At 41.1% G+C, this 25,985-nt stretch overlaps 1 protein-coding gene and 1 pseudogene across 1 annotated transcript; one reads left to right on the forward strand and one right to left on the reverse strand.

Annotated features, from left to right (window-relative positions):
- The window catches only part of LOC140953663 (tyrosine-protein phosphatase Lar-like), a 111,313-nt pseudogene extending 103,492 nt beyond the window's left edge, over positions 1 to 7,821 (forward strand).
- An 8,620-nt stretch (positions 7,822 to 16,441) lies between these two features.
- LOC140953664 (uncharacterized) lies at positions 16,442 to 24,790 on the reverse strand. The gene is made up of 3 exons (XM_073403076.1): positions 24,296 to 24,790; positions 22,748 to 24,139; positions 16,442 to 16,675 (listed from the first exon to the last, which is right to left on the reverse strand). The coding sequence occupies exons 1-3, from the start codon at positions 24,788 to 24,790 to the stop codon at positions 16,442 to 16,444; spliced, it is 2,121 nt and encodes a 706-aa protein (XP_073259177.1).
- Between the last annotated feature and the right edge of the window lie 1,195 nt (positions 24,791 to 25,985).

Here is a 25,985-nt window from a genome sequence, read left to right on the forward strand (position 1 = left end):
AAGGCTTTATCAAATACCACCCATCTTATGGGCCTTATCAACTCACCTCACCTACTATTCTTCGTGCCTCATGGCACATAAGGCTTCCTGTAGACGAATTTGAACTGAACTGTATTTAACTGTATTCAAAGGCTCGTTTCTTAGGTTACAAGAGGAGGTTTTCTCTAAGATTCACGGGACTTTTCCCGATTCCGACAGGCTCATTAGGTTCGCACTCATACGTTTTTCTAGGAAGAGACACAACACGTTTTCGGATCTCTCCTAGAAGGCCTAGCGCTCTGCTAAGCCCTTACGTCATCGCGCACACTTCCCAGTTTTTGTAATACAGTCGAATCTTATTGTAAGGTAAGCAACATCCAAAATGCGAAGATTTAGTCTTCGATTGCGTGAATCGAACCTTAAGAACCTTTAGCCTTAAGAACCACGTGTTACTTGCTAAACGTACGGCGCATGTCTCTCTGCTTATTTCTGTCTGTTAAATTTCTATTTTACTTTTTTTCTCATTTCCTTTAAATACAGAACCAAAGGCTCCCCCATCCAATGTTCAAGGACACAACACCAGTTCTACCAGTATTTTTGTTCAATGGAGGAGCGTGCCTGCTGCCGATCAGAATGGCATCATACTAAGGTACACAGTTACCTACGCAGCGCTTCCTAATGGCAGACCACAACCCAAGGTAGTGGATCCTCCAGTAAATGAAGCGACTCTGACAGGGCTCGATGAATTCACCATCTACCGCATTACGGTGTTTGCTTCTACTTCAAAGGGAGGCGGAAATGAAAGCGGGCCAATCATTGTCATCACTGATGAAGACAGTAAGTGCACTGTACTGTTATTTTGTCAAGATTCCCACTACTAAAACCACACGTTGTAAGACTGCGTTGTGTTTGTTAATCTCCGTGTCTAAAATGAGTCGTTTTTCTTCTTTTATTATTTAGAGCCAAATGCCCCTCCATCAAACATCCAGGGAGACAACGCAAGTTCTACTAGTATTTTCGTTCAGTGGGGTGATGTTCCCGCAACTGATCAAAATGGCATCATACTGAGATACACAGTTACCTACACAGCGCTTCCTGGTGGCATTGAGCGGACCAAAGTAGTGGATGCTCCAACAACTCAAGCTAATCTAACAGGACTCAATGAATACACCAACTACAGCATTACGGTGTTTGCCTCTACTTTGAAGGGGGATGGAAATGTTAGCGAGCCTATTATTGTAATTACGGATGAGGATAGTAAGTTTTTCGTTGTTTTGGAAAGTATTTCATCACAGCTAAACCTTAAATGTAGCAAAATACGGTATGTTGTTGACTGAAAGTTCAGTAGCGTGGTTTTGGATCGCTTAGGTTCTGTGATACGGTCATCAGATGAAGATGATGAGGCAATCACGTTCTGAAATTTTACCATTTTTATATCAAACTTTGCTCTCCTTTTTTTATATCAAAATTGAAATAATAAAAAAAGGTTGATGATGCCAACAGCGAGGTAAACTGTCGATTAAAGGCCATTGTATTGAATACGCAACCTTGGAGAGATATTGTGGTTTTTTTACATTATAATTAGTACTTGCACGACAGACCGTCTTGAGAATGCATTTTTGTTTTCTCCACAGAACCTAACGCCCCTCCATCTAATGTCAAGTTGAGCATTCGTAGTTCTACCAGTATTATGGTTGAGTGGGGTTATGTTCCCGCAGCTGATCAAAATGGCATTATACTGAGTTATACAATAACCTACTTGGCGCTTCCTGGTGGCAGTCCGCAAATCAAGTTAGTCAATGCCCCAACAACTAAAGCAACACTGACGGGTCTTAATGAGCTCACCAACTACAGCGTCACAGTTTTTGCCTCTACTGTCAAAGGAGATGGAAATGTCAGTGAGCCTCTCACTATTCGCATTGATGAAGACAGTAGGTTTTCCAAGTGATTTTTCCAATTAATGTATCTGTCCATAGCAGAAATACGAATTATAATTGCTATTCAGTACAAAGGCTTGTTTTCCAATGAGGGTGGCAGATTCGAGATCTTTTCTTCCCTTGCCCATATATATATATTTTTTTCTGAAGCACAAATCTTTAACTGCCTAGGAAGTAGCTAAATGACATATTCTTATGGTAAATTCGATATCCTAAAACAGTGATTTTCTTGCAAAATAAAGCTGCTGTAACAAAATTATTTACCAAACGCATTTTTCCAAGAAATGAATATTGGAAACATTTTTTCTTTAATATCTTGAATTTTACTTCTTGTTAGCTTTATCTTTGGTCCTTCGTAAGTGTTTTGTAGAGATATGTTTTCAAGTGATAAGCAAAAAAGAAATCCATAGAAATGAAGGCATAATATGTTCTTGAAAGAGACATGGAATTTCCCAAGTACCTTAGGTATATAAAACAGAGGTACCTTTAGAGAGATGACACTTAAGGGAACATGGAAATTGCCATGTACCTTTAGGGAGATAACACCTAAGGGAACATGGAAATTTCCATCTACCTTTAAGAAGATAACACATAAGGGAACATGGAAATTTCCATGTACCTTTACGGAGATAACACATAAGGGAACATGGAAATTTCCATGTACCTTTAGGGAGATAAGACATAAGGGAACATGGAAATTGCAATGTACCTTTAGGGAGAAAACACATAAGGGAACATGGAAATTTCCATGTACCTTTAAGGAGATAACACATGAGGGAACATGGAAATTTCCATGTACCTTCTACGGAGATATCACATAAGGGAACATGAAAATTTCCATGTACCTTTAGGGAGATAAGACATAAGGGAACATGGAAATTTCCATGTACCTTTAAGGAGATAACACATAAGGGAACATGGAAATTTCCATGTACCTTTAGAGAGATGACACATAAGGGAACATGGAAATTTCCATGTACCTTTAGAGAGATGACACATAAGGGAACATGGAAATTTCCATGTACCTTTAGAGAGATGACACATAAGGGAAGCTTAAGGGAACATGGAAATTTCCATGTACCTTTAGGGAGATAACACATAAGGGAACATGGAAATTTCCATGTACCTTTAGGGAGATAACACATAAGGGAACATGGACATTTCCATGTACCTTTAGGGAGATAACACATAAGGGAACATGGAAATTTCCATGTACCTTTAGGGAGATAACACATAAGGGAACATGGAAATTTCCATGTACCTTTAAGGAGATAACACATAAGGGAACATGGAAATTTCCATGTACCCTTATGTGTTATCTCTGGAACAACAGACTGAACGATTCTGGTAGTTGTAGTGAAATGACTTTATCGTATAATTGTCCTATTAGCCCTCAATTCATTTACTTCCCATGCGTCTTGCTGGACAACTAGTTAGTTGGTAGTTTGAACACCGATAATAATTCACCTTTAAGTTTTTTATTTATAATTTATTCTTTATTTTATCATTTTTCTTTAACAGGTTATTTTTTTGATAAATGGAAAAGCAGTTCATTGTTCACCTGATTGTTGGAACTTCAGTGACAACAATGACCCGCGCTCTTTCTAAACTAATGGAAAGCAGCGTTTTTCTACGCGCTCGGTCATTATTTTGAAGAAGTCCCCGGAGCTCAGGCATTATCCCATTTACCATACAGATCTCTTTTGTTGGTTAGCCTTAGATCTGTTCAAACGAATAAGTTTCTCATGAAAATTTCCCGTGGTTTGTAACAGGTAATTCGCCAATAAAGATTTGACACTGAAGATAACTACCGCACAGGTTGTCGAAACGTCAGTCACTGTCAACAACAACAGTCCTATTCAGGACTACGTTCACCCGGACGATCAAACTCAACCTACTTTTCAAATGAGTCCTGGGTTGAAACCTTTCACAAAGACTATTTTGATGACCTCAACTCTCTTTCCGGTTAAACCTGTTTTAGCTTATCCGGTTTAACCTGCTGAAGTTAACACCAAAGTTTATCTCATCTTATCTTGATTTACAGACAACCCTAACTATATTCCCGGAGAATCCATACCCGTGGAGGAGTTCGAAGGTCACGTGCGTCGCCTCCATGCAAATGGCGATCTGTTGTTCTTTCAAGAATACAGTGCTCTTCGTCCCTCTGCGGACTTTAACTGGAAAGCCACGCTAGCGCAAGAGAACAGATTCAAGAACCGTTACAATAATATTGTTGCCTATGACCATAGCCGAGTTTTCCTGACGCCCTTACAGAGGGTATCTAGGTCAATAGAAAAAAGAGGGCTTACATCGCTGCTCAGGGACCCCTCCCAGAGACAGTTGACGACTTCTGGAGAATGGTGTGGGAGCAAACCACAAACACCATTGTTATGGTTTGTATTCATAAATAGGGCGTTGGCAATTTTATGGTGCAAAAATTCCCATAGTTTCTAGCCCATGGCTAGAAACTACTTCTTTTCGCCTTTTGCTAGAAAATAACAAATTCCTTTCAGATTTTCTTAGTATTTAAGAGCGATTTTCCCCGAATCGACGTTGTTGGATGTGTTCAAGTGGCTTCAAGGCCACAGACAATGCACACCGTGGCCAATTCTTGTTGATCTCAAAAAGTGACCGTAGGCCAATCAAAGATTGGGACGACTCTCTTTGTAGAAACGAATTTTTCGGATCCCACGTCCATGCCTGCTAACAAAAGAAGATGCTGTCGCTATATTTGGCAGTGGCACATCTCCCATAAGACCACTTCTTTGCCCCCTCCTACCCCCTCCCCCTCAAAAAAAAAAAATTTAATTTCTCTTTAATCTACTGAAATACCATTTTTTTGGGGGGGGTGGGGGGGGGTGGGGAACATAAGGTTTATTGAGGGAGATGTGCAAATGGCGAATAGACATCTCTTGTCGGCTGTTCCACTTGTTTAGATATGCACCAGTAGTTGAAAACAAATTTCACTTTTATGAGTTATAACTCTGTATGCATTCCCTCCCAGGTAACAAGCTTGGAAGAGCGAGGTCGCGTGAAGTGCCATCAGTATTGGCTTCGGATGGGGATCCACTTACGGTGATATTCAAATAGATCTAACACAGACAGTAGAGTTAAGTGACGTCACTATCCGAACGTTTTGTCTAAAGAAAGCCAATAGCAGAGCTGAGCGAACTGTGAATCTGTTCCATTACACTGTATGGCCAGATCATGGTGTTCCATCCTGCTCTACTTCTTTGCTAACGTTTGTTAGGAAAGAATCTGGTGCTAACCCGTCTGATGCGGGGCCTATGGTAAGTTGGAAAATGTGAATATTTAATCTTTAATCGGTTAATTAACAACAAATGAATGAGGCTGAGTATCTTATGAAGAATTATGGAGATCGAGGAGGGTGTTATCGGCCGAGGCGGATAACACACTGCCGAGATCTCCATAATTCTTCATATGATACGAAAGCCGGCCGAATTCAATAATTGTTTTATTATTCATTCAAAATAATTCCTAGTTTAAAAACATAGCTAAAACATACTTACCTCCATCGATGTTAAGTTCATCTTCGATCGTGTACGTTTAGATTTTCCAGCTCCGCAACTATTCTCCAAATAGCAGATGTCGCCCTCCGAGTTGTCTTCTTGCTATTTTTTGCTGTTTTTAGCTACTATTTCGCCTAGTTCCAGCTGTAGTTCTTACTCTTGAAACGAGTGAAGGGTCGGCCATTTTTGTTTTCACAACCAAAACAACTCAACCTTGTCCCCAGGTCTTCTCGGTTAACGATGCATTAACCTGTAGCGGGCTGCATTTTTGACGTCATTTCCTCGGTAAACACAAAATTCTTCCAAATTTCCTCATCAGTAACTGGTTATGGTGAATTATGCGTAGGCTTTTAGCCAATCAGAATTGGGGAAATATTTTGAATGAATAATAATGGTTCATACACCATGATGGCTAAGCCAATCAGCACTCTAGAATTGCATTATCCACTGATTCGGTTTTTCATAATTACCAATTATAGCATAGGCTAATCGTGGCAATGGGTGGCATAATTAGGCAGTAAGTGATGGCAGATAGGTTTTGGCTGTGGACTAAAACCTGGACAAAGACGGAGCGAAAATAGCAGTAGATGGAAAACTGTTCCACACAGGTACACATCGAGCAACAAAGAGTTCTTGTAGGCATCAACAAAAGCAAAAATACAAATGCGAGTTGTAACAGTTGCTCGCAATAGAGACCTTTGATTTTTGTAACAGATACAGAAAGTGTTTCTTCTAAAAACGAAAGAAATTCACTAGTAAGAAGTGAACTCTAACCTTTTTTTATGCAAGCTTCTCTCACTTACCATTTCACTTTCACACCTAACCGCCAAAATTCCGAAACATTTACGAGCACATCTTGATTATTAATCTTTCGTAAGTCATGCATCTTCAACAAGTGAACCTTAACCTTTCCCGGGGGTTTACCGTGAATTTACGTTTGGCTTAAACTTTGTTCTTTCTGAAACTAAAAATGTATCTTTTGACTTATTGTAATTTTATCCAGAGCATATATGATATCTACCATGAAAAAACCTTGGTTAGCAGGGATGGCATCGACCAAAAATATGATGGCACTCCCTTATTTAGGAAAACGAAATTGGCGACGTTGGCTCTGAATTAATACCCCCACGCACATTAATGGGAAGCCTGTGCTCTCACCAACCTTTGCTCTCCTCATTCAAGCTGTTTGTGTTGTAGGTTCTTCACTGTAATGCCGGTACAGGGAGAACTGGTGTGTTTATTGCTGTAGACTCCATGTTGTAGCGTGTAGCGGCAGAGAAAACAGTAGACGTGTTTGGATATGTGATGACTTTGCGCTGTGACAGAAACCTCATTGTGCAAACAGAAGAACAGTATGCTTTTATCCATGAAGTTCTCGTGGAAGCTATTCACGGGCATACTAAAATACGTGCGAGTAAATCCAGCGGAAGGAAGTCAATGCAAATACAGGTATATCCTCATTGGATTTCCACCAATTTTGCTGATTACGTGGGACCAGTGATAATAATATGGAATATTATAAGATTCTGTGAAGCTGCCCTTGGCCACTTCGTGGGTCCCTCCCACAACCCAACGCCAACACCGCATTTTAACTAAGACAGACTGTTGGGTTAATGAGGGGGGAGGGAAGCGCAGTGTTTTTTCGACGGTCGTACTTAATTTCATTCCCATTTTTACAAAACATTCAAAGCGCTATTAATAGCGTGTTTAAAGTAATTTTAAAGTATGGCTCCCGGGGTGTGTTTCTTGGGACATTTTTGTGATTTGTGAATGGTGCTGCAGTTATCATCTTGCAAATCATCCCAATGTTTCTTCTAAATTGAAGATTAAATTTTTAACCCTAAACGTGCATAATAATTTGCTACTGGGCAAACAGAAATGGTCGAGGAGTTTACGCGTTTAAGTCGGGGCAGTGCTGCACCGCAGTCCAAATTTCAGGCAGCCAACATGCACTACAACAAGGCCAAGAATCTTAATGCAAACGTGTTAGCGTTAGATGACACTCTTGTTAAACTTAGCGCTATTACCGGCATAGAAGGCTCTGACTACATCAACGCTAACTTCATCGACGATACATGATGAGAAGAGCGTTTATTGCTACCCAAGCGCCCATACCTGATGTGATCCCTGACTTTTGGCGCATGATCTGGGAACAGAAGTCTTCGACTATTGTGATCCTTTCTAAAGAAACGGAGAGTAGAAAGGTACTGGGGGAAATGTTAAAAAAAATAGGAAGAAAAAAATAAAAGGTTCTAGTATTCCCAAATGATATTTTCACACTTCCAGCCTATTTGGACTTCACCTAGCATCATTAAATTAATGACCAGTCACATTACCTTATCGTGTACATTGTAGTTCACGTATTAGGCAACGTCATTCAATCTTCATATCCTATTATATTTCAACTCACGAGCTTTGTCAAATGTAGGGGAACGTCTCTGGAGATGAATTCCTAAGAACCATATCCTGGCAAGTTCAGTTATCACGTCGCAGCTTTGCAGTGACGTCAAAGAAATAAGCAATAAAAGTGTGCTAAGTGTAGGTAAATGGTGGATGTTGCACGTGGCGAAATCACAGACAACCTCGCGAGTTTCACGGTCCCTGTGCTCTTCTGATCTGTTTTCCTGTGATATTACGTGCAGCAAAGTCCTTGTTGCATGCGTACACATTATTTTCTTTAGTTGGATGGTGGATGTTGCACTTTGCGACATTATTACAGACAACCTCACGCGTAACAGAGTCACAGCCTGTGTGTACTTCTAATTTGTATCATGTGATATTGTCGTAACTAATTCCTAAGTGGATAATCCATGTTGCATGCGTGCATCATGTTCCCTAGCCTCAACTTGGTATTTAAGATAGATATAGACACATAGATAGATAGATAGATAGACAGACAGACAGACAGACAGACAGACAGACAGACAGACAGGTAGATAGATAGATAGATAGATAGATAGATAGACAGACAGACAGACAGACAGACAGACAGACAGACAGACAGACAGACAGAAAGACAGACAGATAGACAGATAGAGAGATGGACAGACAGACAGACAGACAGACAGACAGATAGATTTAGGAGATTGCGTCCCGAATGGTGCGTCAGTATCATTACACTGGATGGCCCGATGTTGGAACCCCGGACTCGGGATCAGGATTAATTGATCAAATTGGTCATGTACGTAGCAACAGAAGTCAGGAAACACTACAATCACCGTGCATTGCAGGTATGGACTGGGTGCTACTACTGCCCATGCATCACTAAACTTATTGCCTCGTGTAAAAGAATCCGGATACCGGAATCCGTCAAGTTTTTTGTTTGTGGAATCCGTGGGAATACGGAATCTCGTTTACTTATGGAATCCGGAATCCAGTACCCGGAATCCAGAATCCCTGGCAAGAAATCCAAATTCCCAGACTGTCTTGGATTCCCTTTCATTGGGTGGCGTAAACCATTTCGCTTAACTTTAAGATGATTTTTATATCCCTTATCCGGTCTCCCCTTTTCACTCTGGCAATGTGCTAAGGTCGTCTGAAACGATATTTCCGAAATTGTTTATTCATATATTTTAGCAGTCGTGAAGTATCCAAAGATTCCCGGTAGCCAGGGATCTTCCCAAATTCCATTGACCGGAAAATGACTTTCGCTGCAACTTTCAATTATTTCCGAAGTCGCGATATGCAGCAAAAAGTTTCTTTAACCGCAGGGTTAGCTCAGTCTGTAGGGCGCTTGACGCCTGAGCGGTAGGTTGCAGGTTCCATTCTCGGGCTGGTCTTAAAATAACTGAGAAATGAAGGTACTGCCTTCCAGGCCCTGCAAATGGCTAGATCTTCGTGTGGCTCGCAAAATATCGGTCCTGTCTCCACTACGTAGGAAACGAAAAAATTGTGTCACCAGTTAGTGCTTTCTTGATACCCACAAAAAATTTCATTTTAAAGCCGAAGAAATGCGATTGCTTACGAATTTAAACAGTAAACTCGATGTTTTTGTCCTTTTCTATTGGCAGGGAGGGTGTTGGCCGAACAGGAGTCTTCTGTGCCCTAAGTGTGCTTATTGAGAGATTGAAGGCTGAGGGCGTAGTTGATGTTTTCCAGACTGTGAAACGGTTGAGATCTCAGAGACCTGCTATGGTACAAACCAAGGATCAGTACGAGTTTATTTACAAGGCTCTTGCACAGGGCGCAGAGGAGTTATTTGATAAATGTCGTCCACGCGAACTGTTATCGACCGTTACTAATTTGAAAAATTAAACAACAGCTGACTTGACCCGGTAAACTTCTATCCACTCGAGCATGGAACACAGTGTTCTTGCAAAGGGCAGTTTCCTTGTCAGGAAAACAGAGAAAACAAAGAAGGCAACAAGAAACGTAAATTTGAAACCAAAGATCTCTTAAAAAAATTGGTAAGTAATTTCATGATCGCTCGTCTGAAGTGGCAACAGCGTAATGGCATTTTAATGCCATTACGCTGTTGTTTGCGAAGTGATAGACTTGCGAATTGCCATGTTTCAAAATTCTGCAAAGATCTAACGATCTCCCATGTATTTAGGAGTGTTGCGTGACGACACTAAAAAACGGCTGTGTAGCAGACTACCATGTATTGTAATAGCGCTTTGCACTATTACTAAAAAATAAGGTTTACCACCTCTCACAGGCGTCCCAAGCTCACGTTAGGAGTGTGTTATGTAAATTTACTTTCTTACAAGAGAGTCGGTGTCGCGTTACAAGCGACCGTTGAGACCTTTTTACGACAAATAAAATACTGAGGTTTGCGAACGCCAAATATCATTACTTTTACTTTTTTTCTATAAAATAAATAAAGGAGACTTACCTTTTATGTATTCCTGTGTTTTTTGGTGTGAGTTCCTCGATTAGTAGGGTTCTTTGGCTGTTATTGTGTGACCCCTGTCACTCTCTTCTTAATACGAATTAAAGGCAGAGGTGGATAGAAAACGAAGATCTAAGACCCTGTTTACATGGAGTGGGGGACCCCGGTCTAGTGGGGTAGGTTTCTTTTGTTTTCACGCTCTGGCGGACAAAAAACAGAAGAAACCTACCCCACTAGACTGGGGTCCCCCACTCCATGTAAACAGGCCCAAAGACCTAAGACCCAAAAACGAAGACCCCCTCAAAAGCAGCTTTAAATAGCTGGAAACGGGTATCTCGACCTTAGATGTGTAAGAAGCAACAAGATCTTCAATTATCAATGAAATTGACCTAACCCTAACCCCCCAAGTTTAGAAAACGAAGACCCCCCTCAAAATCACTTAGAAATGGTTCGAAACTACTTGGAACGACTTCTTGACACTAGAGGAGTGTAAGAAACAACACGGTTATCAATTACCAAAAACGTTTTCGAGATTTTATAACCGCCAGTTTGCTTTGTCCCAGGGGAAAGAAAGGTCTTACATCTCCACATGGTAATTATATATGTTAGTCGCTTTAGTGACAAATCTCGCCAAATTCACCTTCTTGTTCCTTGCAAACTAATTCAAGTAATTTCCTTTATGTACCGTAAATCCTCTGTCGAGGATCAAAAACATATCCGAACTTCAAACACGTGAATAAGTCAATCAGGATCATTCCAAATGAAGTTTTAAAGTAGTGATTGATTAAATGACCTTGTTTTGATAAAAAACCTCTTTCTATAGGGGTTATGTAGAAAACGAATCAAAGACCCTGGTCAAATTTTTTGGTAATGGAGATCGTGTGGTTTCTTACACTCCTCTAGTGTCTAGAAGTTGTTTTAAGCAGTTTCAAGCCGTTCCCAAGTGATTTTGAGGGGGGTCTTTGTTTTCTACATTGGGGGGGGGGGGGGGGGGGGGTTACGTAGAAAACGAAGACCCCAGTCATAAGTCTTTGTAAAGAAAGAAAAAAGCTTTGATACAATGAACAAAAAGCCGAGATCGGTGTTATAAGTACCTTTATCTTGTTTTCATTTTTGTATGTCTTTAATTTCCAAGCAATTACAATAAAACCCATCCTTTGATACTGGGCAGACGCTTAGCAAACTGGGTGAGAAGAAAAAACTGGCTTTGAAGTGCTAAACTTTAACATTCCAATGAACGCTTTTGATAAAATCAAACATGCCTTCTATTGCTGTAACCGAAGTTATTCCTGGCGAAGCTGTATACACAATACACATAAAATAAACAGTCGGGAAGGCTGTGATCATATGCCCAAATGCCCAATGAGCATGATAGTATTTGTAGCCGAGAGCGAACGTGAGGCGACCAAACGTGAAGAGAATCACCAGCACTGGAATAACATGCATGTTTTCAGATGACAGATGAGATGACAGAATGAGCGAATCTCCAGAACTCAGTAGATACTGCTCTAGTGTGTTGGATGCGTAACGAGGAGCTACCCCACTGAGATTCTGTTTCTCTGCGTCTTTGTCCAGAGGATTAATTGCTGTTGTAAGTCCTCGGGTTGCCTCTACCCACACCAGACCTGCAGGCAGATTCAAAGAAGTCTTAGCTGGTGTTACATGTGCATTGAATTGAACAATGTCTTGCTCAATTTCTCCTTCAGTCACAGCAGTAACATGCATTACACATACAGTTGTACACTGTAATTATGAGCTACAGTACAACATCATAAAGAGCAATGAAGAAGATATTTTTGAGAATGTGTTCGAATTGACAGCTAAATTGAATGCTTCAGCAACAAATGCTTCACTCAGTTCGTCCTATCACTGACTGTATCATAATCATTAACATTAAAAACTCGAAATCACTGTGTTGGCGGTTATGACTACAGCACCACTAACATAAAACAAACTAAAATACTACGTAAATTTACTATAAAACACGGGGAACAGACAAAAGTGTGCACGTTTGACAGATGTCCAACATGTGTCACGCAATCTATGAGTCTGTGACAACAGAGTTTCACCAGAGCAAGTTTTAGTTCAAAACATATAGGGTGGACAACGGGGAAATAGTAACAGGACTGCAAGGACATGGCAAGGACTCCAGCAATATGGACGCAACGAAACGATGTTGAGGACGTTTGGTATAATTTATACACCTGTACATGTACTCAAGTTGATTCACTAGTGAAATTAAAGAAACAACGAAACAACGTGCACTCAGAAAAGTTAAACATTCTTACCTGCAATCAGACTAAAAGCAGAAACAGCTTGCCACTGGAGCGTGAAAACTAGTTAGAGGCTTCCAAACTTGGCAGATGAGGTCTTGGTATAGGACCGTAGACTGCTAGAAGAGCTACCAGCAACAAAAACACGTTGCCTGCTACAATACCTCGCATAAAGAGCAACCGGTCTTCTCTGGCGCAAGCTTTCTTTTCTGAATCAGACGCCATCGTTGTTAATTGTTTTAATCTGTACACAGAAATGTTCGTGACCTGGGTCGTGATTATCCTTACGCAAACTTTACGGAAAATACGTTGAAGTCCGCCGACCAGTAAGACTTGACTATGACGGGGCCATGTGAAGCGTTATGTATATTAACGCTGGTAACCAAACATCAAAAGGTCCCCCTCTCTAGCTTTGTCACAGAAAGACAAACAACAAACAAATTATCGACATCGTCAGTAGTCGCAATAAACTTGGATGTCACGCGAGGCGACGACGATCACGCAAGTTGATTTTTTGAATGCACGAGGAGCCGCAAGCAGTAAAATTTCTGTCCCGTAATTTAATCAGTTAAATCATCAAAGTTGACAGGTCTTTCTGATGATCGAAGCGACCGTTCGGTTTACCATTTACACCTTCAGTGCGAAGACTGTCACGGGAACATTAACACCTTCAGGATAATTGCTTGCCATAACAGTGGTAGGTCGCGCGCGTCTGGTCGGTTTCGAAGAACGTGATCGTGACTGTTGTTTTCATTCAGTGACTGTGCGCGTTGATATGCCAACGTTTAAAACATACTGCAACATTAAATTTTTGTTATGAAAGCAAAGAAGCTGCCGAGTAGAAACTAAACCGTTCCAGACTTATTCCGTTTCATTCGTGTACTTTCATTTTGATGGGGTTTGTACGATGAATTTACTTCTGCCTTCTAATCCGGCACGTAAACAACATAGAGATAAAACATTTCATTTTGCCTTTGTGGAGTAAATTCATCTTAAAAAAGGTTAAACTAGTGGACCACTTTCTCCGCGTACTTGTAAAAATAGGCATTGAATATGTCGCGCTACAGTGCGAAAATCTTCTTGTCGTGGATTAGATTTCAGTATACCTATTGTTAATCTTCATTTCGCGCCAGAATAAATTAGTTTGCGCGCAAAAGGCGTCTAAAAAAAAAATCACAAGGTTTGTCCCACTTCGAGTCCACCTTCTGGAGATACGCCGGCATGGTAGCTGGAATGCATTGCCAAGGCGAAGATCTGGCATTTTTTCCTCCTCGTTCTTTTTTTTCCCCGCAACGTTTGTTTATATTTGTAGTGAGAATGCCGTGCATATCGGTGGATTTTACTTCAGTCAAGCGGCTTCAGTTCCTGCGGCTTGCTACTCATCATAAAGAAGAGTGCCGGAATCGCTTTGTTCGCCTTTAACAGATTTGTTGTCGCATGCAAGGTAAAAGAACGGACTACTGCTAGGTAAGAATTGAAGTTTAAATTTGTTTCTCGGCGAAAAATAGTGCATACAACTCGTGAAACCCGTGAGTATTACCTCTGTTTAATATACCGGATGTCATGCGATGACCCCTCGCTTTTACGATGGATAAGACGGATACGAACAATAATTTCTTTCGCAACGTTTAGTACAATTTACTTAATATGGAGATCATCTGAGGACGATTTTTCGTTACATATGCTTCATTTCTTGACTTACTCCGGCTACGTGCGAAAAATTAGATGACAATGTTTGTGTGCTATAATTATACTGATAATTTCTTGCACCTTGAAACTCATGAAAGCCAAACTTATTTAACCCTAGCAAAAAACTCTTTTAATGGAGGAACTCAACCTGATAGTTGCACTAAAATCTAATAATGGTTACTGCATTTGCAAGCTCTCTGTAACCTCGTGGGTAGAACATACCTGAAGGTTACATTAATAACAATCACTGCATTTGCTCTCTGTAACCTCGTGGGTAGAACATACCTGAAGGTTACGTTAATAATAATCATTGCATTTTCTCTTTGTAACCTCGTGGGTAGAATATACCTGATGGTTACATTTAATAATAATCACTGCATTTGCTCTCTGTAACCTCGTGGGTAGAACATACCTGAAGGTTACGTATATAATAATCATTGCACTTTCTCTTTGTAACCTCGTGGGTAGAACATACCTGATGGTTACATTAATAATATCACTCAGGGGCGGATCCAGGATTTTTTTTAGGAGGGGGTGCACTCGTCTCTTGCTGTACTTCAACACCAATAAACCACATAATTTTTTTTTTTTTGCAAAATACTAGTTGTATTAGAAAACCGCAGGTCATCTCAGGAGGGGGGGGGGTGCGCACCCCCTGCACCCTCTCCCTAGATCCGCCCCTGTCACTGCATTTGCTCTCTGTAACCTCGTGGGTAGAACATACTTGAAGGTTACGTTAATAATAAACATTGCATTTTCTCTTTGTAACCTCGTGGGTAGAATTTACCCGATGGCTACATTAATAATAATCACTGCATTTGCTGTCCGTAAACTCGTGGGTAGAGTATACCTGATGGTTACATTAATAATAATCATTGCATTTTCTCTTTGTAACCTCGTGGGAAAAAAAATTAATGCCTCTCTCCTGGAAATTTTGCCCTGTCCTTTCAGCATAGTGATCTTTGGGTAGCGAATTCACGTAAAACAGGTAAAACGCTTTTTTTAACAACAGTATTTATATTATTTGGCTTTTTGAGGGAGGTTAAACATTAATGGAATAGAATATAAAAAAAAGCTGATAAAGCGGAAAAAGTTATCTTTACAAAATGCGCTTTGACAATGTCAAGGAGTGAAATAAGCTGAGGTTTAGTAGTTAGCCCGAAGAAAACCTGTTCCTGCATGAAAAGCAGTTCTGATTCCCTTCCCTTAACTGGAAGAGATGCATATCCCTGTGAACCAGTTTTTTAACCAGGAGCGATTCCCGCTCACTTCTGATACTTTATTGACACGAGTTCCTATTTCAATATATGTCTAATTCAAGCTTAGCCGCGTGACAGCTTTTCATTAGCGAAAAGGTCCAAGTGATATTTTGATTGACGTGTTGTTTTGGATCCTGAGGTTTTTTAACACCTTTTCTCTAGCTTAACTGGCGAAGATATTCTAGGAATTTGCCGTTCAATTCCAAATTCTTTGATGTGCCGCCAGATGCCGTGCAAAAATATCACCCCTTGCGGCTCCTCGTGGCATTTTTCATTAAAACGAGAAGGACTCGACAGAACAAAGGCCATTGCAAGAAATGTCTCTGAACAAAATGTTTGAACAGATTGCGATGTTTTGGCCGTCTGTCCATTTCAATTTCTTCTTACACTGGTGGTGTAAAAATGTGAAGAGATATGTAAGGCCTCGCTACAAAATGAGGTTAGTGGAATATATGTGCACATACATGTTGTATGCGCTGTAGCCTCAGGCTGACAGACTTTGTAACTGTGCTAGTCAGGACTATATTTCTAAATTTTTAGTTTTGAGGGATGTAATTGGTAATACAATGTAATTATTGTCAGTTCAATTAATCAGTAAAAATGTTTGGCACATCCTTGCCGAGAAAGAATTATCTGCAAAATTCATTTTCTTTGCACTTTGATACAGGTACAGAGTAATCTGCTTTTCAGACACTGTACCCCTTTCCCTCCGTGTCTGTAGCACCTGAGTTTAAACATGTCATTGCAGCTGCTACTTTCTTTTTACATGTATAATGACCAACATCAATTTTCTCCTAACCATACCAATACATATTCAAGTAAGAAGGTTATGACAGTTAAAAGGAAAAATTTGGTGATCATGAAACAAATTTTCTCAACTAGTTCTGTAAGGAAATGTATGGAATCAGACACAAGAATTTGTATGTGGATATTGCGACATACCCTAATCTCCCGGCTTCAGCTGAGAAGTGCCACTCAGCAACTCTCCAGGGATGTATGTCACGGTGGACAGTCCTGTGTTTGCAGCCAGTGTTCCATTGCAGATCATGCGCAGAAGCTGAAGCACTCTCATGTCATGTGACTGGAGACCACCGTTAGGAACAGATACATTGGTCAGTCTTACTGGGACACCCATTACAGTGCTAAGAGTTGCAATGGTGCTGAGAAATATTCCACTCTGGTGTGAAAAAGAGAAAACAAAAACAACCCGTTGAATACTCTTGTTAAAGAGATTTTCCTTTACATATTATCATATATGCGTAACTTTAGGCCCAGTTTAAGGGTTGAACTTTTCATGTAATGAACCTAATCCCTTCAATTAAATACATGAGGAGATCTATGTTTGAATCAATTAAGTCCAACCTACATAATTCAACGCAAACGGCGAATGAAAGATCTAATGTGACCTTTTCGTGTATTGCAAGTGGTGTTCCTGTGCCCAGTCTCTCATGGACCATAAATGGAACTGCAATAGATCCGACCGCCAATCCTAGAATCGGTTCAACAGCTGACGGCCAACAACTGACTGTAACAAATGTGAAGAGGACGGACAGTGGAGAATACAGATGCGTGGCTAGCAACAACGTTACCACAGTGACATGCAATGCTGCTAAGCTAACAGTACAATGTAAGAAAGGATGCTAGAAAAAGGTCCGTCTACTTAAACGCAAAACATTGATGGAACTCACAATTAAAACAATAACAAATTGTTAAACAACAAACACACCTTTAGAACATAACTACAGCATCAAAGTTTACGAGCCAATGAATAATCATTTGGCCAAAGAGTGTACTTTTTTATTTGCTTATCACAGTTGCCCCGGAGTTCACGACAACTCCAAAAGAGTCAGACTACGAGTGAAGGATCTAATGTGACCTTTTCATGTGTTGCAAATGGTGTTCCTGAGCCCAGTCTCTCATGGACCATAAATGAAACTACTATAAATGTGACTGCTAATCCTAGAATCAGTTTATCAGAAGCCAGCAAACAACTGTCCATAACAAATGTGAACAGGATTGACAGGGGAGAATACAGATGCCTAGCTAGCAACAAAGTTGACAACGTGTCAGCCTTGGTAGCTACGTTAACAGTCACTCTAAGTACAATTTTAGGAACTTTTTTTTCATATTAGTTTAATATTATTCTATCTAGTATTTATAATTGTTGTTAATTATTAACCACTTATGTGAATTTCAAATTCAAATTTAGGAGCGGCGTTAAAAAGATATTTTCTTTCCGTACAGTTCTGGCCCTGAGGAAGGCTAATTTTGTTAGCCGAAATATGTGGCCTGTAATAAATCAGCCCTTTGCCGTAGTGCCAGCCCTGCATTGAGTTTTGTTTTAATATTTGTATATAAAGGGATTAAGATTGCTTTCTAAAATTTCTTGGAAACTACATTTAATATGATAAAAAGGGAAAATTCGGAAGGATGATCAGTTTCCCGGTTGTGAGCTCCTTTAATCTTTGTGAAAAACGTTTCAGAAACAATCCTGGTTCCTTAGCTCAGCTGTAAGTCATATTTTGCTTATTCAGTAAACATTTTACAACGCTGATATTTTCATTTTATGAACCGCAATCCAAGAATAAATGCCGTATTCTAAGGATTCGCTAGAACCACACTTACTTGTGCGTGACTTGATGTTTAGTAAATGTTTACCCGCATACGTCATGCACACCATCTAGAATCGATTTTTGGCCTGTTATCAGATTACAATTCACTGAACCGAAGGTCGAGACGAACGAACATATCGCTGACGTGAAATTTTACTAATTTTATATCAAGGAAGTGACGATGAGACACTGTTAAACAAGAAAGACTGGTGTCGATAGGACTGTATAAAGCCTGTGAATTATGTCGTCTGTACAGCACCTCCTTGTCTTCGGTTTTGTTTGTATATTCAGCGTCTCGTGTCAGGGTAAGTGTTTCGCAAATAGTACTTACTGTAGTTAAAGCAATCTTCTCATTTGCGCTGTTTTTTTTTTATCGATCGTTCAAATAACAAAAAAATTGAACACCGAAGATGCAATGAGAAAATTGTCCATTCAAACGATCAGATATCCCTGGCTTTGAAACTACTCATTCGGTCCTCGAGGAAGGAACTTGTGGCTCATATAAATAGTCTGCGACTACACCTTAGATTAGCCATCACGGAAACTATTAGGGATTTGTCATTCCGCATTTTTTACGGATTTCGTAATCAAAGTAAAAACGTTTGAAATTCATTGCCACAATAATCAATGCCGTTGTCTTAAAACATTGGAGCAAAATTCATTGCTAAACCTTTGACCTTCTGTTTTGATAAGGTCTCATTTGATCTTGCCTGAATTTTTCCAAACAACAAAGATCGTGAAAATCGTATGTAGCAGGTAAGGGAGAATGAGTCTTCCCTAAGACTAGAGAGTGGTTTCACCCTGCACTGCATGCCAACAACACACAGTGGGCACAACGCTTTTACTTCGTACAAGGGGTGGTACTAAAACGAAGATCCAAAAACGAAGACCTAAGACCTAAGACCCGTTGGACTAAAACGAAGACCCCATGGACTAAAACGAAGACCCCATGGACCAAACCGAAGACCCCACGGACTAAAATGAAGACCCCTTGGAGTAAAACGAAGATCCCATAGACTAAAAAGAAGACCCCTTTGACAAAAACGACTGATGCTAACCGCTGAGGGCAATACCCGCTCTCGTAATTTGTGCTACGCCATTGAAATGAAGATATCCGAGGCCGCTGACGATCTCCTTAACAGCGAACGCAACCAGCGTTTCGAAACCTTCACACTTATAGTCTGCGTCGATGTGAAGTAATAATTCCCCTAAACTGCTCACTCGTGTATCATCTCTAAACGGAGTGAAACTAAAATATACGTACTCCATCATAAAGGCACAGGGTGTGTAGCAGCCTCGTACCCAGGCCTGTTCGCGCTATCCGAGTGACCAGAGGAGGCTTGGAACGGAGCGCGAATTTTCCCGACAAGCTTGACAGGTGACGTCACATCCGAAATCGCCGAGGACGACCGGGAACGAGGCTGGGTGTGTAGCAAACAGCTTTTTAACTGACTACATTTGGGTGGTTAAGCTTATTCAGCAGGGCCACTTCCTTGAGAAATAGCTTCTTCTCCTCACCATCTAGGGCGCCGATAGTCTTCTTCACCACGACTGTTTCGGCGGCTTGTTAGCTCAACCTAAACTCCGTTGTGAAAACCTCGCCAAAACTACCGTTCCCGATCCTGTCTTTGACTTTGAGACGCCTTATGTAGAAAGTTGGGACGCCTTGAATGGTCGAAACATTCCGATTTCGAAAAATCGGCAATATGAATTAATTCGACGTGTTTACATGTCGAAGGGCAATTCTAAATGTGCGGGATAAAAATTGTAAATTCGCGCCAAATAACATCATTCATTACGTCATGTAAAGTGGTCCCTCAGAAAGCATTTTTTCAGTGCGCTATTTCTATCTGTTAAAGGCCGAATAAATTGTGTCTCTTGCTGGTTCTCCTGTGATTCATTAATGCCGAATTCTAATTTCGAAATTTTTTTCCTGGCACCGATCGTAATTCAGAGGCCAAGAGAGGTCACAAAAGGGAGGACTTCCCCCCTCTCCGTCCTCCCCCCCCCCCCCCCCATAAATAATGGGCCCTCGTGAAGAGGAAGACGTGACGAGCCCAGAGGTCATCAAAGTGGCCACGGGAGGTCTGACAATAAAAAAGGCTTATGACAGGATTTGTCTTGAAGACTTCACCAAACGTGTTTTGGGCGCGTGGTTGGGGTTTGGGGGAGGAGGGGGTCCATTGCCTTTTTTCTGGTTCGACATTATACTGCTTGCAGTCCGCCTTTTCTCTTAAACTCCGTAGAGTTCTTATCTCAGCCAGCGCGATTGCAAACCACGACTTTACGTTACAATAAGGGATTGGGACGTCGAGACGAGAAAAGACGGTCTCTTATTTTTTACTCTCGGGCTTTAATACGCCCTCGTGACTGGGTTTCGCGTGCAAGTAACTCTGGACCCTTTGCAATGACAGGAGTCGTAGTAATCGGATCCTGGCAAAGAAAAATAAGAGACTGCACGCAGACTAGTTCGAAATTCAATGTGCGATGATTTGGGTGTCATCCCGGGTGTAATGAGTTAAGAAGGCTTTCTAAAATGTCCAAAAATTGTATCAATGCATTTAAGCCAGAAATACGTGAATCGCAGAACCTCGCGAAGGTTTGGGGTGGGTGGCCTATCAAATGCACGGAATGGAAGCGCACCAGAGAATTGGAGTCACCCATGTAACTGCAATATGGTCCCTTGCCTTGTGGTGGGAGGAATTTGGACCCCAGTCCCCTCGCCGCCGAAAGGGAGAACTGGTATGGGTGTAAGTTGATGACTGCTGAGAAATAATTATTCAGTGGCATTTGGTTGAGTTCTGGTCACATAAGAGTTAACAAATGAGAAATACAGTCTATGAAATGGATGAGTGAATGAAATGGCAGAAGTGATGGTGTAGGGAAAACAACAAGTAAATGCTAGGTATTGGTGGGAAAGGATTGTTTATTGTTATTCAACCAAAGCAATGAGAGATTTGACAAATATTTTAATTCGATGAATACCTTGACCATTATTGTTTAGAAACAGTAAAATAAAGTGAAATTGAAAGACCTTTCAATAAGGTTGCACATGATGAGAATTATGAAACTAATCAGCCGCAATTAATTAATATGAAAGATGGGGGTGTTCATTAGCATTATGTCTCTAGAAACGGCCGAAATGAGTATGTAAGGGGACATTATTTGTTGCGCTGTATGTACAGGGAACATACACCTTTGCAGGAATTGGCAATTGGTATGAAATTACAAGTGATGGGCAAGGTGACCAGTTTCATAATTCTCAAAATGTACCCAGGTGCATGTACATGGTTGCCACAGTGATTGCCGATGAAAATAACCATACTTATTGCATTGATATTGTACAATTGTCCTGAGCAACTGAAAGGGCAATGAGTCCTACTGATGGCCTCCATCCTCCCCTTACAGCCATCCTATTCACCCATTTAGGATTTTTTGAGTAAATGACATGAATGTCACAAAGACTATAATGCTAGCAATGCATCATTTTTCATTATGTGAATTTCAAAATGGTCAAAAAGAATTACATTCGAAAAACCCAAAGAGAAGAGAATGATGCTATTCCTGAATAAAAAAAAATCCCCAGTGTGTTTTCGTAATATAGTGTAGGTTTTTTTTTTCTTTTTTTGTTGAGTTGAACCTGATTGCAGGTCAGCTGAGCTGTGGCAACTATGTGCCGTACTAATATTCAGAGGTGTTCTAATTATGCAGAATTTCTTACAGAATAGAAGGCAAGCAAGGAAAAATCCACTGAAACAACACAGTGGTGTTTATATATAAAGCTGTTGGATGTTATGTTGTAGTTAATTGGTCCATGTAAAATGGTTTGAGGAAGGAAATATAATGGAATTTATCATGAACAGGAATGCGATTGTTAAAAAAAGCCTTGAATCCCTAATACAGTCAAACCTGCCAGTGGCGGGTTCAGCCCTTCAGATAAGCCGGGGGATAGGTCATCCAGATGCTGAGATAAGGGGGGAGGCGGTGTCCCACAAATTTATTTCGGCCCTTCGGGCCTCAGTCTGGTCTACAAATGAGGGGAGAGGGGGAGCCTGGGCGCCCGGGCTCCTACCCTAGATCTGCCAATGCCTTCGTACAACAGTCACCATTGGAAAATGACATGGTGACCGTTATATACAGGGTGCCCGCTATATGTCTTTATTTTGGGCCCAAAGTAAGTCTCAGATTTATTAAAAAGTTACTTGCCTTGAGATGTTGGTTCTTGAAATGTCACAAATGGACTAAAGGTGCTTGTGTCGAAGCGCGTTAACTTGGGCTAGATTTCTCAACCTTTCTTCTTCTCGGAGTCTTTCCTGTAATTGCTTGCTTTTTCCAATTGCTTGTAGTCGTTGAAATGACATTGGCTGCAACACCAAATTTTGTAAGGAGCGTACTCTAGAAATAGCAACAAAACTAATTCCTGCCGCTATTTCTGCTGTACCTAAGTCGACCACGACTTGAGGTAATGTTTGACCTTGTGATTTATGAATGGTCACGGCATATCGCAATCGCAGTGGCAGCGGCTGTCGGGAAAGTATCTACCCATCACTTTCCCATTCAAATAAATGTGGTAGTATGGGGACAGTCTTAGGGTTTGTTGGTAAAAAAGCAGGGCCTGTGTAGTGTGAGAAATGTACGAGTGCTGCAATGGGTAAGCAAGGTGGAGAGCGATCAGGATGGAAGAGTAGATCTTCCACTACACCAGTGGCACCATTGCACAGGCCCACTTCCTGCCACAGGTTGCTTGTAAGCATAACAGCAGCACCGCGTGCAAGAAAAATTACAGCATCGAGGCCACCAGCATCATTGGATTTGGCATTCTTAGCATTTCTACCTGAATGAATAGCAGAAATACGAGCTATTTGCAATCCTAGGTTCTTAAGTTTCTCAAAGTTGTACTTTTCCACACTGAGTTTGTCAAAATATAATCGCGGTGCATCTGTGAAGTCACTCATGTTAGCATGCTGTGGTGTCCTCTGACAGAGTGTCGTCCAGTCATCTTGAGTACTCTGACCATCTCGTAAGCGAAGGAGTATTGCGCGAAATTCTTCTGCCTCAGGATTGTTTCCAGCCTGTCTAATATTTTCTGATAGCATAACCACTGTTTGAAATAGACAATAAATGGAATGTCCATGCTGTGTGAGTAAAAAACTGGACTGGGATGGGGAAGCATAAATAGGCTTATCTCCAACAGGTAATAGCTGCGCAAAATCTCCAAGGAGCATCACGGAAATCCCTCCAAGAGGTTCATTAAGTTTTCCTGTGGCTTGTCGTAGACGCTTATTGACCCAAGCTAGTGTCCGCTGACCAAGCATCGACATTTCATCAGTAATAAGGTACTGCTTTCCAGAGAAACCAAGTTGCAGACGTTGCAATGCTGTTCCTTGCAAGTCATTATTATTATTATTACGAACTGGCAGCTGTAAAGCTGAGTGTAAGGTACAACCCTCAATGTTGTAGCCTGCCAAACCAGTGGTTCCTGTAAGTATACATGTGCCTCCTAGAAGGGCTTTTATGGCATTAATAAGATAGGACTTACCTGATCCTGCTGTTCCTGTGATAATGACTTGTAGTGGTTCTGGGGGAGTTGCACTGTTTAGCGCTGCATGATGAGAAGCAAGGATATTGTAAGCAAGCATCTGTTGTCTATTCAGTCGTGCTGGATCAACAGTTTCTTGCTGTCGTCTAATTGGGTCCTCTAGAGCCTCGTCTCTGCGTTTTGTAATCCAGTTAGCAGATTCACGTAGTAGGGCAGGAGGCATTGCTCTGGCAGTTTCTGTCCAGTCAAACTGCATATTTTCATGAGATTGGGTTCCTTGTGAGAGAGTGTCATCATAGTGTTGATTGAGGCGACATAGCAGCATCCACTCCTCTGGTCCTCCCTCATGTTGTGGTACTTCCTCATCGTCATCATCACTGTTGTCCTCTTCGTGGTCATGTCCATTATAACGGTGTGTTTGTTCAAGCTCTTGCTGTAACATTGGAATGTAATGCGCAGCACTTTCAGAGGAAAGAAATGCAAGGTAGCACTGAATGTGATTTTCATTGCAATCATCAAGTCAATCCCATGCAGTATTCACTTCTCCAGACCAAGGCTTATATTTAATTAGAGCATACTTGCAGTAATTACCATAATTTTTTCCCGAAGGATCTGGAGAGAAAATTGGGAAAGTCCTAATAATTACTTCCTGTTTACGTTGTTTGAGCTCTCCCTTAGTGACATAGTAAGCAGAGGCAAAATGTAGAAAATTAAAGTTAAGAATGGGTGGGTTATTTTCTTGCCAGGTAGCTCTAGTAGCATAATGGTCAAGTACTGATGGGTCTAATGCTTGATCACCTTGGTTTTCATCATCTTCATCTCCAATACGAGCTCTTCGACTTCCATCCAATGAGACACAGAGAAAGGAATAGGTGCAAGAATACAATGGTTTTCCAAGAAGCATATGTGCAGTTTCTTGAGATGCTAGGTCACGTTCTCCAGCGACCTGAGTCATCGCTCTTCGCAGTGCTGATGAAGCCATGTCTGTATTGTCGAGTCTATTAACACATGCAGTGAGTATTGCAGATGCGGACTGTGATCGAGGTTCACCTTTTGTAGCGTATTTTTCCATGTACCGGATGCACTGGTCAGTGTCAACAATGGCTTGAAGATCTACATTGGCTCTCCAGTGTTGTAACATAACACGGTTGAGGGAGTTGACGTGTCCATCATTTCGCTTCGTGGTAAGTGATGCTTTCACCTGTGCTTGGGTGATTCATGTCAATTCATGGTCAATTCATGTTCATCAATGTTAGCTTTTGTTATGAGCTGAAAGTCAATGGTAGTTTCATCCTGACAGTCTTTTGGGAAATTAAATCGGCATGTTGGCTGCTGGCCGGGTTTAATTTTAATGCAGTATGCTGTGCTACATTTTGTATGACGTTCTACAGAATTAACAAGAGCTTCATAGTCTCTATCTAAACTGTCTACATTCTCAATGGATATTGCTGATGGATGAGGTGAGGGAATGGTCCAATTCTCCTGCGGAAGTGCATCATTGATAGTTGTGACCAGCCAATTAGCGTGCAGTTTTACAGTTTGTTGTGCTTGTTGTCCTGCTTCTATTTGCGGTTGGAAGTCATTTGACATCTGCTGAAAACTTGGATGTTGTTCATGACAGCGTAAAATTTGTTCCGGCTTCCATCCCTGCGCTGCTGTCTTCACAAGGCTGCAAAGGCCTGGGTCATTGGAAAGCTTTGCGCACCCGTGCGCATGAGTACTGCCTTGTGCTTGCCACTCAAAGCGTAGCCATTTCCATTCTGCATACATTACACGATCCAGCCAATGGGAACAAAATTCATCAAACCGTGAAACAAAGAAAGCATATGTGACGTGAGGATTATCAATGACAGCCCTAATTCGAATAGAAGGAACTGCATTGTTTGGCTCTTGAAGAAGTCTGTGTAGATCTGGCCAATAGTTATCAGCAGCACTAAAAGTAAAAAAGAAAGTGGGTGCTCCTTTCTGTGTGATCAATGCCTTAAGTTCCTGGTATCGCTGATACCAGTATTGCTTTGTTCCCCGTATTTTAGCAACATAACGCTGAACACGATTCATGAGGTGGTTTGCAGTCATCTGACCTACCATTTGTCGAAGTTCCTCGGTCGTTAAGTTGGCATCTTCTGGATTTTGAGTAAGGTAAATGCGAGCTTGTCACAATAATTGATGCCGTTGTTTTTTTGTTTCATGCCCAATACGGAAATCGAGGGTGTGATACAATTCCCCAAGTAAAGATTCCATTAGTTGAAAGGTCTGCATACTTAGTACGGTGTTTGAACCGTCTGTTAAGGAAACTTTACGGAAAAAGTGTTGGAAATGCCATGGAAGCCCTCTGT

Source organism: Porites lutea, chromosome 12, assembly GCF_958299795.1.
Source record: "Porites lutea chromosome 12, jaPorLute2.1, whole genome shotgun sequence".
Lineage (NCBI taxonomy): Eukaryota > Metazoa > Cnidaria > Anthozoa > Scleractinia > Poritidae > Porites > Porites lutea.

What these genes read in the sequence shown, in the direction of transcription:
- LOC140953664 (XM_073403076.1), bottom strand. Translation starts at nt 24,790, where the DNA reads ATGTTACAACACTGGAGAGCCAATGTAGATCTTCAAGCCATTGTTGAC. An exon ending in TCAAACAACGTAAACAGGAA is followed by an intron (nt 24,140 to 24,295) that starts GTAATTATTAGG and finishes AATCACATTCAG; the next exon opens with TGCTACCTTGCATTTCTTTC. An exon ending in GCTTACCCATTGCAGCACTC is followed by an intron (nt 16,676 to 22,747) that starts GTACATTTCTCA and finishes TTTTCACACCAG; the next exon opens with AGTGGAATATTTCTCAGCAC.